Source organism: Thamnophis sirtalis, unplaced genomic scaffold (genome assembly GCF_051295495.1).
Source record: "Thamnophis sirtalis isolate CommonGarterSnake01/CBP01778 unplaced genomic scaffold, rThaSir2_p1.2 scaffold_4, whole genome shotgun sequence".
Lineage (NCBI taxonomy): Eukaryota > Metazoa > Chordata > Lepidosauria > Squamata > Natricidae > Thamnophis > Thamnophis sirtalis.
Window position 1 is genome coordinate 5,939,340 of NW_028261384.1, and position 19,846 is coordinate 5,959,185.

General features: G+C 44.6%; 1 protein-coding gene across 1 annotated transcript in view; it reads left to right on the plus strand.

The window, feature by feature from the left end:
- The window catches only part of NBEAL2 (neurobeachin like 2), a gene marked incomplete in the record, with an annotated part of 184,090 nt that overhangs the window by 44,030 nt on the left and 120,214 nt on the right, over window positions 1-19,846 (plus strand). Inside the window, 2 exon segments of the mRNA XM_087712408.1 lie at window positions 7,740-7,828; window positions 10,322-10,486. Of these exon segments, the coding sequence (XP_087568534.1) occupies window positions 7,740-7,828; window positions 10,322-10,486 (254 nt within the window).

Genomic DNA, 19,846 nt, shown 5'->3' on the forward strand with positions numbered 1-19,846 from the left:
CGGGAAAAAGAAGGCCAGCTTCGGGCTACTTGCTGGTTTTTTAATATGTATAACATACTGTATGCATTTTTCCCTTTTTCTGTTTTTTTTTTTAATTTTTGGTTCGGTTTGGCGGCAGCTTTGGGGCGTGTTCGCTTGCGACAAGTGCAACGGAGACACTGTTTTGCGGTGGGTCCCCTTGTTAGGCAGGAAAGGAAGTGTTGTCTCTTGTCGTGACTTGGCATTTCCTGGAACTTGTTAAACTGAGAAACACTTTTGCGAAAGTCACATCCTTGCTCGGCATTCTCAGTTTCTCTGCAAACTTTTCTTTGTGGGCATTTTCAGTTTCTTTGGAAATATTGTCCCCTCTCACCTCTCTCGGGGGGGGGATTGAGCAGGGGCAGCCTCATCTCCCACATGGATCCTGTAGTCCTTAGCGTCTAAAGGCATCCTTCGGTGATGGAACCCCTAGGCACCTCTGCGTGGAAGGGCTGTGTCGCACCGTGCCAGGTAAATCCTTGCAAAGTCCTGCCGTAAAGGGCGTCCCTCGTCCTTCGTGCATGGAGAAGGGGGCTGGGTTTGGGGCCTACCTGTACAGGTGCGTGGCGATTGTCGATCTATAGATGTGGTATTGCACAATGTTCAATTTTGGCTGCCTTGAGCCAAGGCCTTGGAAAGGGCATCCAAACCATGCATCCAAGTTGGTCCCTGGGAAGGGGAAGGAGGAGGAGGAGGAGGAGGAGGAGGAGGAGGAGGAGGGAGGAGGAGGAGGAGGAGGAGGAGGAGGAGGTGGAGGAGGAGGAGAACTAGGGCATCCTTGGTGCTCTCTGAGCTTGGTTTTCTTACAGACGTTTCATGACCCAACTAGGGAATCTCATCAGGGTTAGAAGGGAGAAGGAGGGAGGGTTTGAAGAAAGGAGGAGGAGGAGGAGGAGGAGGAGGAGGGAGGAGGAGGAGGAGGAGGAGGAGGAGGAGGAGAACTAGGGCATCCTTGGTGCTCTCTGAGCTTGGTTTTCTTACAGACGTTTCATGACCCAACTAGGGAATCTCATCAGGGTTAGAAGGGAGAAGGAGGGAGGGTTTGAAGAAAGGAGGAGGAGGAGGAGGAGGAGGAGGAGGAGGAGGAGGAGGAGGAGGAGGAGGAGGAGGGGGAGGAGAACTAGGGCATCCTTAATTCTCTCTGAGCTTGGTTTTCTTATAGACGTTTCATGACCCAACTAGGGAATCTCATCAGGGTTAGAAGGAGAAGGAATGCGGGTTTGAAGAAAGGAGCAGGCAGGTGGAGGAGGAGGAGGAGGAGGAGGAGGAGGAGGAGGAGGAGGAGGAGGGAGGAGGAGGAGGAGGAGGAGGAGGAGGAGGAGGAGGAGGCGGAGGAGGAAAATCACTGTCAGGGTTCCTGCTCTCTAAGATTGGTGATTTCCTTGCAGACATTTCATAACCCAACTAGGGAACTCATCAATGCTAGAAGAGAGTGGGATTTGCAGGAAGGAAGATAACAAGGAGATGGAGAGGGAGAAGACGAGGAGGAGGAGGAGGAGGAGGAGGAGGAGGAGGAGGAGGAGGAGGAGGAGGAGGAGAGGGGGAAGAAGACAATGACTGTGGGGGGGGGGGGTCCTCTCTGGCGGTTTCCTTGCAGACGTTTCATAACCAAACTAGGTAACATCATCACGGTTGCTGGAGTTTGTGAAGTGAATTTGTCTTTGGCCTCTGAATCAAAGTTTGGTGGGAAATATCAGGATCGTGGCTGGTGAGGACCCCCTGAGGGAGGTTTCCAGGTGGGAGGTAAGCCTGGGGGTGATGGGTTCTGTAGTCCAAGAGTCTTGGAAATGGGGTGGTCTTGCTTGGGCCTGGTTAAGACTTGCAGAAGGTTGAATGGTAGAGCCTTAAAGGCAGTTTGACATTAGAAGGGCATGTATAAAATAATTACTTTTGCCTAATATCACCAGGTTTAACTGCAGATTGCGAAATTTGATTGACAGGTTATGTGTCCCAACCAGCGGGGGTTCAACTCTAAATGACCCCCCTGGGTAGATTTGGGATCTGGCACAAGCCTTATCTCTCCTGAGTCCATCCTCCTCTCAGGCTCCAGAAGCCGGAACCGTGTGATTTCACTTAACGATGTGATTCCACACAATTCACTTAACAACCTCAGGGATTCGCTTAACAACCATGGTAAAATATGCTCAACCACAAGGGTTGTGGTCCTATTCTGGTCATAAGCCGAGGACTATCGTGAAAGAAAGCCCGGGTTAGGGTTAAGCCATATGGGACCTGCCAAATCTTGAACTCAGAACTTTTAGAGATGGGTGTTTTTTAAGCACAGGTGTTGTAGGGGGGGGGGAGAAACCTTTACCCTTGTACCCACTGTGCTTAGAGGATCAGCTTCTGGGCAGTGGTGATGCAAGTACCGTTTTGAATGTTGACACGAAAGGAAGCAACCATGTGTGTTGTTGAGTTGTGCAGCCACACAACTTGCAAACTTTGAGAAAAATAAATGCAGGAAGATGCAATTGCTGTGTTTTTTCCTCGAATCGGAGCATTTTAAGGGGAGGACTTCCACTCCCAGAATCCCCATCCAGCATGCTTTAAAAGGAGTGGGCTTAAACTCCCAGAATCCCCCAGCCACCTATGCTTTTAGTGGTGAGGACCCCAGAATTCCTCCTCAGGCTGGCAAGCTAGCTGGGGGATTCTGGAGTGGAAGTCCACCCATCTTTAAATGCTCCAGTTTATTTTAAACCCACTAAATTAATTTAAGCCCTTCTGTTGTCGACGAATCAAAGGCAGATTTTGGGAGACACTTAAAACATCAGAAAATTTTCACGGTTACAAATTCCAGTTTCTCACATCTGGGTCAAAGGAGTTGTTGCCAGCAACAAATGTGTCACAATTCACAATGTGTTGCTTCAGCCTTCCTGCTTGTGAGTGTTGCAGTTGGAGAGCCCTGTTAAAAAACATTGTTGGAGTCCAGCTCTTTGTTCATTTCGGCTTCCAATTACAGGTAATCCTCGACTTACAACCAAACGGGAGCCTCAAATGTCTGTCGCTAAGCGAGACAGTTGTTAAATGAGTTTTTCCCCCTTTGAGGACCATCCTGGTCACCGTCATTAAGCGGATCCCTGCAGTTATCAAGTTAGTCACATCGTTGTTAAGTGGATCTGGGCTTCTCCGTTGACTTTGTTGGAAGGTCGCAAAAGTGGGGGGTCACGTTACCCTGGGATACGGCGACCGTCATAAATACGAGTCCGTTGCCAAGCGTCTGAATTTTCATCATGTGACCATGGAGACACAACGGTTGTAAGTGTGAAAATGGTCCACAAGTGACTTTTTCCCCCCAGCACTATTGTGAATACATGCGGTTGCAGAGGCCCTGATTCACAACCTCATAATTGTGGGGACTCTTGAAAGGGTCGTAAATGCGAGGACCTTGCCTAAGTCCCTCTTTTCAGTGCTATCGTCATGCCGGTCGCTAAGCGAGTGGTCGTAAGTCAAGGACCACCTGTAACCACGTTCCCGGGTTCTCTTATGATGCTTTTTAACTTTTGCGCAGAATTGCCGAATTTGCGTCCTCTGCAAATCGACGGAATAATCTGACAATCCATAATTGTAATTCTACAAATGCTGCTCCTAGCAATGAGAATTTGGCCTCCAGGCCAACGATGAGCTTATTACCTGCCCCTTAATTCTAACCTATTTATTTCTTCTTGCCACTAATTTTTTTTTGGGGTGGGGGCATTTTTTAACTCGGGGGCCCCTGCACACTTCGTTTCTACACAAAATTTGTTTGTTTGTATCCACACCTTTTTCTTTTACAAATAACTCAAGGAGGTAAACATATCACACACACACGTTCCTCTTCTTATTTTCCCCACAACAACCATTTGAGGTAGGCTGAGCTCAGACAAGAGGGCTGGTCCCAAGTCACCCTTCCAACTTGCATGCCTAAGGTGGAACTAGAACTCACCTTCACCTGGTGATTGGCCCAAAGTCACCCAGCTGGCTTTCATGCCTAAAGAGGGACTAGAACTCTCCATCTCCTGGTGATTGGCCCAAAGTCCCCCAGCTGCCTTTCATGCCTAAGGTGGGACTAGAACTCTCCATCTCCTGGTGATTGGCCCAAAGTCACCCAGACGGCTTTCATGCCTAAGATGGGACTAGAACTCTCCATCTCCTGGTGATTGGCCCAAAGTCCCCCAGCTGGCTTTCATGCCTAAAGAGGGACTAGAACTCTCCATCTCCTGGTGATTGGCCCAAAGTCCCCCAGCTGCCTTTCATGCCTAAGGTGGGACTAGAACTCTCCATCTCCTGGTGATTGGCCCAAAGTCACCCAGACGGCTTTCATGCCTAATGTGGGACTAGAACTCACCGTCTCCTGGTGATTGGCCCAAAGTCACCCAGACGGCTTTCATGCCTAAGTGGGACTAGAACTCCCTGTCTCCTGTTTTCTAGCCTGGTGTCTTAACCCCTGCACCAAGCTGGCTCTCTTTTGCAATCCGGCGCCAGGAGGCATCTTAATGGTTTAAATGGCTTAAAAAAACATTTTAATAGTCTAAACCTTCCATGATCTCCTCTTGTAAACTTAAGCCAGGACTCCAGGCTGCATTTATTACCCTTATCTCGTGTTTGGATTTTAGCCGTAAATCGAAAGCTGAAAGCGTGCCTCTCCCTAATAAAGTACGAGATTGCCGTACCAGCCTCCCTGTGATCTCGTGTTTGCCAACAAAGATTAGCCACCTGGTTACACTCCTGTTTTCAGTACACACTTGGTGCAGGGGCACCTGAAGGTCATCTGTTGTCCCCCCCTCCAACCACCTCATTAGAGATAGGCAAATATGTCAAAGCAGCTGTGGGGGACTCCAAATTTCTCCTCCACCCACTCTTCATTTCCTAATTGTTTGCATCTGGAGGCTGGAAGGGAATGCAAAGTTTAAAAAAAGGGGGGGAGAAATTGGGGGGTTGGCGTCTCCGCAGCTGCTTGACATAGAGTCCCATCTCTAATTTTAAATTTTGGGGGTATGTTCACTTCGGAGGAGAATTGGGGGGGGGTTCCCTCAGCTGCTTTTATATATCGTCCCATCTCTAGTTTGAAATGTTGGGATATGTTCATTTTTTTTTCAATATCCAGGGTCTCTTCTTACACCGGGTTGCAAAACTAGTATTTTGGGTTTTTTTAAATTAGGTTTATTGTATAATTGAAAAAAAAAAGGGAAAGGAGAAAGGGAAAAGGAAAAGAAATAAGTCTGATTTGAATGTTAATATTTACTTTCTCCTATTTTAACGTTTGACCTTGCTTTTCTTTTTTAAAAAAAAAACTTAGTGGCAAGGCACCCAAGTGAGAAAGAAAAAAAAAAAACCACAGAGTCCTCGGCTTATGACCACAATTGAGCCCAACATTTCTGTGGCGAAGCGAGACATTTTTTAAAGTGAGCTTCGTCCCACCTCACCACCTTTTCTTTTCCCAGTCGTTAAGTGAATCACTGCGATTGTTAAGTAGCTGTTAAGCAAATCTGGCTTCCCCATTGACTTCGCTTGTTAGAAGGTCGTAAAAATCGAGGACTGCATGTAAAAGGGGGGGAAAACATTGATTTTCCTACTTTTTTCAGTGCCCTACAGCCTCAAATTTTAACTACTTTACAGGCAGGTAGATATTAACTCTTCCTGTAATAAACAAACTAATCTCATCAGCAAAAACCCTGCAGAACTTCATTTCCTCCCCCCCCCCTGTCTCGAGCACAAAGTCCAGGAACGGTTTCCGAGTCAAATCAAAACTCGATCTGTTGTTGCAAACTCACAACAGATCTTTGACCGTGATGGCAGGTTTTGTGCCTTGATGAAAGCCTTTGGTTCAGGCGTGTTGTGCAAAATAATAATAATAATAATAATAATGTGGTGCCTGCTAGCAGCTTTTCCAATCAACCCGCGTTATTATTAAAAGGCCTCGTGTTTTGTGAGCTGCGCTTCACACAATCGGGAGGCGCCTGCGAGTGCTTTTTTCCCACCCACAATTTTCAGAAAAAGGCGTTGGCCTGTGTGAAGCTGCTGCATCAGAAGCACAAAGCTTGTTTAAATAAGATTGTGCCAATAGATGGGGGTATTTGTAGCTCAGGTTAAACTGTGGGATCCATTGGTGCTCTCTGAGTTGGGTGGTTTTCTTGCAGATGTTTCATGACCCAACTAGGGAACATCATCAGTGTTAGAAGGGAATGGGGTGTGCAGGGAGGAGGAGGAGGAGATCTGTGGGGTCCTTGGTGCTCTCTGAGCTGGGTGGTTTTCTTGCAGACATTCACAACCCAACTAGGGATCATCATCAGTGCTAGAAGGAAGGAAGGAAGGAAGAAGGAAGGAAGGAAGGAAGGAGGAAGGAAGGAAGGAAGGAAGGAAGGAAGGAAGGAAGGAAGGAAGGAAGGAAGGAAGGAAGGAAGGAAGGAGTAGGAGAACTGGGGTCTCTGGGCTTTCTGATCTTGGTGGTTTCTTGGAGACCTTTCAGGACCCAACTAGGGAACATCATCAGTGCTAGAAGGGAATGGGGTGTGCAGGGAGGAGGAGGAGATCTGTGGGGTCCTTGGTGCTCTCTGAGCTGGGTGGTTTTCTTGCAGATGTTTCATGACCCAACTAGGGAACATCATCAGTGTTAGAAGGGAGTGGGGTGTGGAGGGAGGAGGAGGAGGAGGAGGAGGAGGAGGAGGAGGAGGAGGAGGAGGAGGAGGAGGAGGAGGAGATGATCTGTGAGGTCCTTGGTGCTCTCTGAGCTTCGTGGTTTTCTTGCAGACATTTCACAACCCAACTAGGGATCATCATCAGTGCTGAAAGGAAGGAAGGAAGGAAGGAAGGAAGGAAGGAAGGAAGGAAGGAAGGAAGGAAGGAAGGAAGGAAGGCAGGAGTAGGAGAACTGTGGGGTCCCTGGGACTTTCTGATCTTGGTGGTTTCTTGGAGACCTTTCAGGACCCAACTAGGGAACATCATCAGTGCTAGAAGGGAATGGGGTTGCGGGAGTTTGTGGAGAGGAAGGGGAGGAGGAGAAGGACTGTGGGGTCCTTGGTGCTCTCTAAGCCTGGTGGCTTTCTTATAGACATCTCATGACCCAACTGCAGAACATCTTCAGTGCTAGGAGGGAGGTGGGGTTTGCAGGGAGGAGGAGGAGGAGGAGGAGGAGGAGGAGGAGGAGGAGGAGGAGGAGGAGGAGGAGGAGGAGGAGGACGACTCTAGCATCCTTGGTGCTCTCTGAGGTTGGTCGTTTTGTTGCAGACGACCACTAGGTAGCACCATCAGTGCTAGGAGGGGGTAAGGCTAACACTTTCAGCAGTGATGATACCACTGAGCTGGGTCACGAGACGCCTGCAAGGAAGCAACTAAACTCAGAGAGCATCAAGGAGCCTACAGTTCTCCTCTCTCCCTTTCTAGCACTGATGATATTCCCTAGTTGGGTTATGAAACGTCTGCAAGGAAACAACTGAACTCGGAGCCAAGGGCAGATTGTGCGTTGAAGCACACGCGTGCAACCTGTTTACTAACGCCTGTCTACACCAGGCAGATGCGGACTTTCAATAAAACCCATGCGTTCAGCTAAGCGTCGCTACCGACCGGAGTCCTGGCTTTCCAAGGAAGAGGCTGACGCCGATGAAAGTTCAAAGGGGGCCCCTCGAGATCATCCGGAAGGCCAATCACCATGACGAAGAATCCCAAGTGGCCCAGAGCCTGGGAATGTGAAAAGGGCATATAGATTTTTTTTGTTTCTAACTCCTGTTTCATTTTTATTTTTCCAGAAAGATTTGTCTTACCTCCAGCAATGGTTGGAAACCTTGGTGGCCAATTATGAGAAGATCATCGCTGTCCATTCTCTGGAACCAAGAAGGTAAACCCTTGTCGCCAACCTTAAATTTCCAACCGTTTGATTGACATCCAATTGAAATTAAAATATAACTGAAACTTTACAGATAGGCCTCAATGTTACAACCATAATCGGGGGCTGGAATTTCTGGTTGGTCGCAATTGAGCCCCAAATTTCCGCTGCCAAGAGAGAGAGAGAGAGAGAGTTGTGAAGTGAGTGGGGTTTGATGACCTTTTATTGCCACCGTTGTTAAGCGAAACACCGCAGTCGTTCAGTTAGTCTCATGGTCGTTAAGCGAATCTGGTTTCCCTATTCATCTGGCTTGGCCACAAAAGGGCGAATCACAGATCCCTGGGATGCTGCAACTGTCATAAATGTGGGTCACCTACTAGGCACGTGACCGTGGGATGCTGCAATGGTCATAAAGTGTGAAAAATGGTCATAACTGATTTTTTTCCAGTGCCATTGTAAGTTCGAATGGTCGCTAAATGAATGGCTGTAAAATTGAGGACTGCCTGCAATGACTGGAAACGAAACTGGAGAGAGTCCGTTTGGTGCGCATGTGGCTATTATTTTATTCCTTTAAAACCAAGGAACCATGCAGCTAGTCCTCATGGATGCACCATTTGAGTGGTCCCTTGTCATCTTGGTCTTAAAAAAATATATACTTGGCTGTCGGTTTTTCAACCACAGGGTAGTCCTCGACTTACGACCACAATTGAGCCCAAAATTTCCATTGCGGAACAAAACCCCGTGTGATTCACTGCGATTTGCCTCTTCCACCGCCACCGTTGTTAAGTGAATAGCTGCAACTGTTAATTTAGTAACATGGTTGTTAAGTGAATATGGCTTTCCCCGTTGACTCTGCTTGTCGGAAGGTTGCAAAAGGGGAGCACGTGTCCCCGGGGCACTGCGACCGTCATAACTACGAGTCAGTTGCCACGGGTCCAAATTTGATCACGTAACCACAGACCACTTTGATGGTGTGAAAAAAGTGTGAAAAAGTGGTTCTAAGTCCCTTTTTTTCTGTGCTGTGGTAACTTTGAAGGACTAACCGTATACTTTTCCTTTAAAAAGGGGGAATTAACTTCTAAACCCCAATTTCTGGATTTCTCTACAGCTGCCACCTCATTTTCTCCCTGGGTGTCTGTCCCTAATTTTTCTTCAATTCTTCTAAACGGGGCTCAAAAGCCTAGATAAATCTTGAATTATTTTGTCCTTTCTCCAGCTCTGCTGGATGCTGTACATAGAGTCCGCCTCTCCTTCGAAAAAGAAATTGTGTTAGAGACACAGGGGAGAAAATAACACACACAGGGACATAAATGGCTTTTTAAAAAAAGAGAAAACACACACACACACAACACACAACGCACAGAAATGTGAGTTGTTTCACCAGATTTCTGCAGGGTGCTGGTTGATGCCTTGCCTTTTTTACAAGACAGGAATCAATTCGCTGAATCAACTGTTTAGGTCAAGTTGGACCCTGTATTTACAGGTAGTCCTCGGCTTACGACCACAGCTGAGCCCAAAACTTTCACTCTGAAACGAGAGTTTTGTTTCTCCCATTTTTTTAACAATTGCTTTTTTTTTGCCATGATTGTTAAGCGAATCTCTGCACTTGTTAACTGAATCATGGGGTCGTACAAACGGGTCAGAGACCCGTTTTACAACCATGATGCCAGATTCCCATTACGGCCGTAAGTCGAGGACTTGTCAGGAAAGGCATTTTTCCTTGGGCTGCTTTCCATCTTTTGCTACTTCGCGAATATAGTTGGATCGGACCTTGTATTTATGGGTGTCTTAGACTTACGACCATAATTGAGCCCCCCCAAATTTCCTTTGCTAAATGAGACATTTGTTAACTGAGTTTCCCCTCCCATTTTACAACCTTTCTGCCCACGGTTGTTAAGTGAATCCCTGCAGTTGTTAAGTTAGTCGCATGGTTGTTAAATGAATCTGGCTTCTTCGTTCACTTTGCTTGTCAGAAGGTAATAAAAATGGATCACGTAACACACACACACACACACACCGGGACATTGCGACCATCATATCTACGAGTTGTTTGCCAAGTGTTCGAATTTTGATCACATGACCGTGGGGATGTTGCAAACGTTGTTAAATGTGGAAAAACAGCCAAAGTCGCTTTTTCAGTGCTGTTGTATCTTCCAACGGTCACTAAGTGAACTGTTGTAAGTCGAGGACTGCCTGTGTTTGATCGCCGTTTTGGGATGCTCATTGTGTTTGCTGGAGCCGTTCAGTTGTGGGCATCCACAGGTTGTGGTGTTGTGTTAGCCTGAAGGCTTGGAACAGCTTTGACCACGAAAACGGCTTGGAGCGAATCCATAATTATATGAATTTTGCCGCCCAAAAACCTGGCAGGTAAATTGATTAAAATCTCTTTTTTTCCCCCGAAGCATCTCTCGAAAGGAAACACTTGGCAATACATTCACAGAGCCAAAATCTTAGCTGATATTTGATATAATTTCCACTTTTTAGCTTCTTCTGTTCCTCCTTTAGACCCGAAGACTCCGTCTCCGAAATTCCACTCTTACCTCTGGACGTCCTTCAAGTTTTAACCCAGCAACTGACGTCTTCCGTCTCCCAGATTTCACGCGACGAGGTAGCCGAACTTGGCTTGAAACAAGCCCTTCTGCTCACCAAGTTCTTCATCATTATTTGCAGGTAAATCTTTTGAACTGTGGGTGGGTTTTTGTTTTTTCTTTTCTTTTCCAAATTCAGCTCTGAATAATTTCCACCTTTTGCAAAACGAAATTAGAGCCCGTCTTCTTTCAGCACCTGCGATCAAATGTGTTAGGTTGAGTTTTCGTTTGTCTTTTATAAATCGCTCGAGACGTGTGTGTGTGTGTGTGTGTGTGTGTGTGTGTGTGTTTGTGTTTGTGTTTGTGTTGTATAACAAGGGCAACAGTAAAAATATTGGGTTTCTGCCTGGATGGTCTCTTGTGACAAGCCGATAGACAGATAATGGAAGCAGTAGGCTTCCTCCCATATTTGGGCATACCAGGGGTTGTGACACTAAATACATACATACATACATACATACATACATACATACATACATACACACACACACACACACACACACACACACACACACACACACATATATATATATGTTATATTTGTGCTGATAAATGGAAGCAGTTAGCTTCCTCCCATAATTGGGGCATACCAGGGGTTGTGACACTAAATATGTATGTATGTATGTATGTATGTATGTATGCATGCATGCATGCATGCATGCATGCATGCATGCATGCACATATATATATATATTATGTGTTTGTGTGTATGAATATGTGTGTGTGTGTGTATATATATATGTATGTATGTATATGTATGTATGTATGTATGTATGTATGTATGTATATATATATGTATCTATTAGATTTTTACAACCCCTGGTAAGCCCCAATTATGGGAGGAAGCTAACTGCTTCCATCATCTGTCATTCGGCTCGTCACAAGAGTCCATCACGACAGAAACCCAATATTTTTACTCCTGCCTTTGTTATATTTGTGTTTTTTTTATTTGTGCTGATAAATAAATAAAGGGAGACTAGTATAAAATAGCTTGAAATAGATCTATACTAGTCTCCCTTTATTTATTTATCAGCACAAATTAAAAAAAACATATATATGTATATATATATAGTATGTATATATACATACATACATACATACATACACACACACACACACACACACACACACACACACATATTACTCCGTACTAAAACTTTTTATTTTTCTTAAACTCTTAATTTTTCTATAACTTCATTTTTATAAAACTCTCATTTTTTCTAAAACTTAATTTTCATAAAACTCTCAATTTCTCACATTCAGATCAGCCTGGATTGGATAGGACCGAATAAAATACAGATTTGTGAACGAAATATAACGTAAACATGATATTGGGAGTCCTTATGCATGTATTTTTGATAAACCATGATTGATTCCCTCTGGGAATACCTGCAAAGAGGCAGTTTTGCCATTTTTTTTCCCACTTAGTGATGAGATACATAGATAGTCCTCGACTTATAACCGCAACGGAGCCCCAAATTTCTTTTTTTCTAAGCAAGATACGTTTTAAGCTAATTTGGCCCCATACTAAGATTGTTTTTGCTACGGTTTTTAAGTGAATCCCTGCAGGGGTGGAGTTAGTCATACGATTGCTCAGTCTGGGCTCCCCGTGCTCAACGGAAGGTCGCAAAAGGGAATCACCTGACCCTGGGACACTGTGACCGCCATAAATACGAATAGGGGGCGGATTTTGATCCAAGTGATCCTTTCGCGTTGCGTGGCAGAAAGAACTGTTCTGTGCAGAGCGTGTCGGGATTTGCACCCAGCTCCGAGTTGGTACAAGGTGGGCCCCAGGCTTGGTTCACAAGGTGGCCCCTCAGAGTAACAGAATAAGAGTTGGATGGGACCTTGAGGGTCCTCTAGTCCACCCCCTGTTTAAGCAGAAACCCCCCCCTCCTCCTCCTACACCAAATAGAAGAGTTGGAAGAGATATTGGAGGTCCTTTAGTCCACCATCCCCTACTCAAACAGGAAACCCTCCTCCTCTTCCTCCTCCTCCTCCTCCTCAGAATAGGAGTGTTGGAAGGGACCTTGGAGGTCCTCTAGTCCACCTCAAGCAGGAAACCCTCCTCCTCTTCCTCCTCCTCCTCCTCCTCTTCCTCCTCCTCCTCCTCAGAATAGGAGTGTTTGAAGGGACCTTTGAGATCCTCTAGTCTACCCCCCCACCTCAAGCAGGAAACCTGTCAGAACCTCTCCATTAGGTAATTAGGAAAGAAGAGCACGAGACTCCATGAATAGAAATCAAGTGTACTTTTACTAAATGATTAAAGGCATAGTGAAGCGAAGTCTGATTATTTAGGCGCGAAAGCGATGGATATATAGAATAGCCCATTCCCCACCCCTTGGCATCACAGTTACAGTCCAATCATAATTCTCCCAAGTGTCAGGTGTGAGATAACTTCAATAGGCATCACGAAGATGGAATGTCGGTGCCGGTAGTCCTGGCGGGAAACTCCCACGCATGCGTAGTCCGATCAACCGGTGAACTCCAGAACCTTCCTCCAGCACAATGAGTAACCCCTCCCTCCCCGTTGCATGGCAGCCGAAGCAACAGCAAAGCAGAGGCTGACAAAATCCTCCTCCTCTTCCTCCTCCTCAGAATAGGAGTGTTGGAAGGGACCTTGGAGGTCCTCTAGTCTACCCCCCCACCTCAAGCAGGAAACCCTCCTCCTCCTCCTCTTCCTCCTCCTCAGAATAGGAGTGTTGGAAGGGAACTTAGTCTACCCCCCCCTTTCTCAAGCAGGAGACCCTCTACCATTTCAGACAACTGGTTGCCCAGTTCTTTCTTAAAATCTTCCGTCTCCGTCTCAAGTAGGAGGCCTGGAGGCTGGTGAGTGGCTCTTGGGGTCTGCAGGGATGCTGTGGGTGGCGTAATTGTGATTGCGGTTGCTAAGTTACCCGGCACTTTGTCTGTCTGGCAGAGAGGCCTGGTGTGAAACCTTTCCTCGGAGGGAATAGAAAGGGCAGACTGGTTTTTCAGCAGTAGCGTCTCTTTGGCTGGCAACAAAGAGGTGAAAATAGGAGGTTATAATGCCTTGTGAATTTCTTCGTTTTTATTTTTTCTTTTTCTTTTTCCCTTCCTTTCCCTCTTTCTTCCTCCGTTCTCTTCCTTACTTTTTCCTTATTACAGTACAATACAATAGCAGAGTCGGAAGGGACCTTGGAGGTCTTCTAGTCCAACCCCCTGCCTAGGCAGGAAACCCTCTACCGTTCCAGGCAAATGGCTATCCAGCATCTTCTTAAAGACTTCCAGTGTTGGGACATTCGCAACTTCTGGAGGCAATTTTTCTTCCACTGATTAATCGTTCTAACTGTCAGGAAATTCCTCCTTATTTCTAGGTTGCTTCTCTCCTTGATTAGTTTCCACCCATTGCTTCTTGTTCTACCCTCAGGTGCTTTGGAGAATAGCTTGAGATACCCTGAGATATTGGAAGGCTGCTATCATGCCTCCCCTGGTCCTTCTTTTCATCAAACTAGACCTACCCAGTTCCTGCAACCGTTCTTCATATGTTTTAGCCTCCAGTGTCCCCTAATCCTCTTTGTTGCTCTTCTCTGCACTCTTTCCAGAGTCTCCACTTCTTTTCTACATCGTGGCGACCAAAACTGAATGCAGGATTCCAAGTGTGGCCTTACCAAGGCTTTGTAAAGTGGTATTAACCCTTCACGTGATCTTGATTCTCTCCCTCTGTTGATGCAGCCTAGAACTGTGTTGGCTTTTTTGGCAGCTGCTGCACACGGCTGGCTCCTATTTAAATGGTTGTCCACTAGGACTCCAAGATCCCACTCACAGTTACTACTATTGAGGATGGTGCCACCTATACTGTACCTGTGCATTTCGTTTTTCTTGCCTAAGTGTAGAACCTTACTCTTTTCACCATTGAATTTCATTTTATTAGATAGTGCCCAATGTTCAAGTTTGTCAAGATCCTTCTGTATCTTAAGCCTGTCTTCTGGAGTGTCGGCTATTCCTGTCAGCTTGGTTTCATCTGCAAATTTGATGAGTTCCCCATTTATCCCCTCATCCAAATCATTGATGAAGATGTTGAAGAGTCCTGGGCCCAAAACAGAGCCTTGGGGTCCCCCACTGCATACCTCCCTCCATGAAGATGCAGTTCCATTGAGGACCACACGTTGAGTGTGGTGGGTCAGCCAGTTATGAATCCATCTGGTGGTGATGCTGTCCATCCCACATTCTTTTACTTTATCTAGTAGTAGGTTATGGTCTACCTTATCAAATGCCTTACTGAAGTCCAAGTAAACTATACCAACGGCATTCCTCTGGTCCACTAATTTTATCACATTTTCAAAGAATGCAATAAGATTAGTCTGGCATGATCTGTTTTTGACAAACCCATGTTGGCTTTTGGCTATTACTTTGTTTGCTTCTAGGTGTTGGCTAATTCATTGCTTGATTATCTTTTCCAGAATCTTCCCTTGCATTGAGGTCAGGCTGATAGGTCTATAGTTTCCTGGAACTATTTTTCTTCCTTCCTTCATTCCTTCCCCTCTCTCCCTTTCTTTTCTAATTCAATTTCTATTTCTTTTACTCTGCTTTCTTCTCATTTCCTTTTCTTTTTTTCTCCCTTCTTTCTTCCTTTTCTTTCTCTCCATATTTCAATTTCTATTATTTCTATTTCTCCTCATCTTTCTTTCTTTCTTTCTTTCTTTCTTTCCTTTCTTTCTTTCTTTCTTTCTTTCTTTCTTTCTTGGAGTTGAAGTCCACAAGTCTTAAAGTTGCCAAGTTTGGGGACTGCTGTCTTAGTGGAGAGCTTTAGAAATACCAGCTTCTCCAACTTGGTGTCCTTCCGTTGCGTTGGAAACTCCCAATCCACATAGGTCTGTCATCCTGATGCATCTCATGGGAGAAACAGGACTTCCTGGAAGGCCTCTCCACCATCACCTTGCAACCTGGAGAATCATCTTGAGATGTTGGCTTCTTACCCCAAAGTCCCCGCTATAACAGTCTGCCCCCTAATTCTGTGGCATTCCCCAGGCCCCAAAATTTCTTCCTGGGGAATCCTATAGAGAAGCCAAGTCAAGAGAGGTGGCTCTCAAGAAAGCCTCCGTAGATGCCTTCAACCCTGGATCAAGCAGGATGTCCTTCAGCTATTTCGGTTTCTATAGAAACCCATCCTCCATCCCTTCCGAGCATCTGTGTCCTTAAGCTCTTTAAAAGATGCCCTCTCCTCGGTCCTTGCTTTATCCCCCCAAATCTTGGAGACTCTCAACATTCAAGAAGAACTGCATCTCCTTCCTTTTTGGATAGAGGTGGCTGGAGGCCTTAATTCTTCAGCTGGTGTGCCCAAAAGCTCCTTTCAGACTCTCGTTTTTTGAGGAGGGGAAGGTTCCTCTTCACTCTAAAGATCCATATCTGTGCGGTTTTGTGTTTTTTTTTGACATTTTGCATTTCTTTAGAAACATGGAAGGTTTTTTTTTACTGCAGTCTTTCCAATTCTTCCACAACCCCAAAGTAGCTTGGAAGAAGATCTACTGGCCTTCTGGGTGTGGACAACAGCAGAAATTTCACATTTCCACCGACAAAGAGACGGGAAGTAGGAATGTGCAATGTGCATCCTTGCTCAATGGGTTCCTACAAACCCCTTTTAGCATGTAGGAGGGGGTGGGTGGGAAATATTGTTTTTGACTACCGTTGTGTTGAACAATTTTTTCCCTGTCTAAAAACAAGGTGGCATGGTTGACCAGCCACAAGAGGTGTGACTTTGCAGCCGCTCAAAACGGCTGGAGAGGGATTGTGCAAGCAATGATCCAGGTGTGTCTCCAGATGGCCAGGTTGGATAATGCCTAATCAAACACACTTTTGCAGACGGCGGGTGAAAAATGGCAATTAAGTGACTTCACTGCGTGTGTGTAATTCGGTCAGCTGAATTGTCCCTTGGAAACGAAACTGTGTGCTGGGTTTTGCCATCTGTTTAAGGATGGTTATTTTGGGGGGGGGGTCGGGTACTGTTGCAGAAATGGGGGAGGGGAGAAGAGGGCTGCCCCCCCCCAGACCTTTGGATTTTTGCAAACCTCCCAGTTCCTTGCTGCAAGGGAAGCTTGCAATTTTTAACAAACTCGAGATGTGCATTTTTAATATTATGTTTATTATTATGGTTTTATTACTGCACTTCATCCTTGACTTACAACAAGTTTAGTGGCCGTTCACTGAACTAAATGCAACATAAAACCACTCTTTTCTTAGCCTGACAGGGAGTCCTTGACTTATGACCATTCATTTAGTGATTGTTCAGAGTTACTACAGTTCTGGCAAAGAGGTGACCATTTTTCGTGCTTATAGCTGCTTCAAGATCCTCACTACAGTCACATAGTCAGAATTGGCAACTGGCTCTTGTTTGTGACGGTTCCCGTGTCCCAAGGTCACGTCATCCCCTTTTTGTGATGTTCTGAGAAGTTAGTGGGGAAGACAGATTCGCTTAACGACCGTGTGACCAATTTAACAACTGCAGTAATTCACTTCAGCAATGTGGCGAGAAGAGTCGCAGAAATGGGACAAAGCTCCCTTCGCAAATTTCTCACTTAGCAACATCAGTTCTGGGCTCCATTGTGGTCGTAAGTCGAGGACTACCTGTATTGTCACAGGTCATTAGTTAGTCCAAGTCAAGCTGCCTTTTGCAACTGATGGATGGGCATTTGGCCAAGGCTGACGGATGTACATGTATGTATGTATGTATGTATGTATGTATGTATGTATGTATATATGTATATATATGTATATATATATGTATATGTATATATATATATATATGTATGTATGTATGTATGTATGTATGTATGTATATATGTATATATGTATATATGTATATATGTATATATGTATATATGTATACATGTATACATGTATACATGTATACATGTATATATGTATATGTATATGTGTTTTTTATTTGTGCTGATAAATAAATAAAGGGAGACTAGTATAGATCTATTTCAAGCTATTTAGCTCTCATCAGCTAGCCATACCCTTACTGGGATTCGAACCTGTGCTGTATTGCATCTTAGGCAAACGACTTAGCCATTAAGCCACAGGTCTCCTCCTTATCAGCTGAAGCTATATATATATCAGCTATATATATGGTTTTGTTGTATTTGTGCTGATAAATAAATAAAGGGAGACTAGTATAGATCTATTTCAAGCTATTTAGCTCTCATCAGCTAGCCATACCCTTACTGGGATTTGAACCTTTTATATATATATAAATATATATTTATATATATATATATATATATTTAAAGTCACAACTCCTGGTATGCCCAAATATGGGAGGACGTTCACTGCTTCCATTTCCAGTAAGGGTATGGCTAGCTGATGAGAGCTAAATAGCTTGAAATAGATCTATACTAGTCTCCCTTTATTTATTTATCAGCACAAATACAACACACACACGCACACACACACACACACACACACACATTCTTTTTCTTAAAAAAAAAACACATACAAAACAAGAGCAAGAAAAAAAAAACTTTCCTCCATTTCATCAAGCATGTCGTTTGGTTACAAGTTTTTGTGCATCAATTCTTAAACTTAGGATTAACATCACTGGTTTTGCATTAAACATAACTGAATGTTTCACTGTCATTGAGCATTATGTGTTCAAATTACCATTAATATTCCTTCATTTGTAACAATCCTTATTTCCTTGAATTCATAATTATCTATCAAATAATAATGTCTTTAAAATATTATAATATCACCTATCCCCAAAGAGAAAAAGCGAAGATTAGAACAAAGAATTTCCATTAATTTATAATATACATTCATATTTTCAAGGCTGACGGTTTTTCAAATAGTATTCCAGGTTTTTTTTTTTTTTTGATTATTCTAATTACAATAATCATTATATAGAATTCGGTTGAATTTTTGTGCGCAGCCTGGCACTGAGGTTGGCACTTCTGCAGGAATTGGAGAGGAAGCAGAAACTGAAGTAGAGGTGGCCCTCGACTTACAACGCTTCATTTAGCGACCATTCAAAGTTTACAACAGTACTGGGGGGGGGAACAGGACCTATGTCTGTTTTTCACAGTTACAACCTGTGCAGCATCGCGATGATGATCATGTGATCAAAATTCAGATGCTTGACGATTGGTTCGTACTTACGACCATTGCTGTGTCCCGGGGTGATGTGACCTCCCTTTGTGACCTTATAGCAGTTAGACTTATATACCGCTTCATAGGGCTTTCAGCCCTCTCTAAGCGGTTTACAGAGTAAGCATATCGCCCCCCAACAACAATCCAGGTCCCCATTTCACCCACCTCGGAAGGATGGAAGGCCGAGTCAACCTTGAGCCGGTGAGATTTGAACCGCCGAACTGCAGATAGCAGTCAGCTGAAGTGGCCTGCAGTACTGCACTCTAACCACTGCGCCACCTCAGCTCTTCCTTCTTCAACCTTCTCACAAGCAAAGTCAATGGGGAAGTCAGATTCACTTCATGATTTAATGGGTTACCTGCTTATCAACTGCAGTGATTCACTTAACAACCGCGGCAAGGAAGGTCGTAAAATAGGGCAAAACCCACAACAAACGTCTCATTTGGGGCTCGCGTTGTGGCCGTAAATTGGGGGTGACCGGTACCGAACAATCTGAATTATAAATTGAACAAACTGAAAACGGAACAATTTCTAATACCAAGAATTGGTTGGTGGGTTATATAAATCCATCACAGAATCACTGAAGTTGTTAAGTGAATCATGTGGTCGTTAAGTGAACCCGGCATTCACTGCTCGTCTGAAGATTGGAAAAGGTGATCACATGATCCCGGGCATTGCAACTGTCGTGTGTACATGCCAGTTGCCCAAGCTTTCTGAATTTTTATCACGTGCCATGGGGATGCTAACCATGGTTGCAAAAGGGTCATGTTTTTTTTTTTCCCAATGGCATTGTAACCTTGGCCACTAAATGAATGGTTGTAAGTCAAGGATGACCTGTTCTGCACATGTTTCTAAGACCTTTAAAAAAAATCAGCAACACAAACTTACCTTGGCATGAAAATGTAAGCAGTAAAAGCTAGAAATTGGATCGAGTAGCTTGAAAAATTTCGGCCGATGGGAGCTTTAAAACATCTAAAGCAGTGTTTCTCAACCTTGGCAACTTGAAGATGTCTGGACTTCAACTCCCAGAATTCCCCAGCCAGCATTCGAATTTTGGGAGTTGAAGTCCAGACATCTTCAAGTTGCCAAGGTTGAGAAATACTGATCTAAAGCCTTTTTTTTTCCCCCTTTTCTCTTACGCTTGTTTGAACCAGAGTGGGAAAACAAAAGTGGCTGGACTTTTTTTAAAAATGCCTTTTAAACTTCAGTTTGATCCCAGTTTGAGTTTTATCTGAAGGTTGCACCTAAAAAAAACAGGAAGCTGGTTAGGCTCCCATCTTAAAAGTTGCACCTTAAAAATAAGGTTTGTCTTCCTTTCTAACAGTGGACTAGA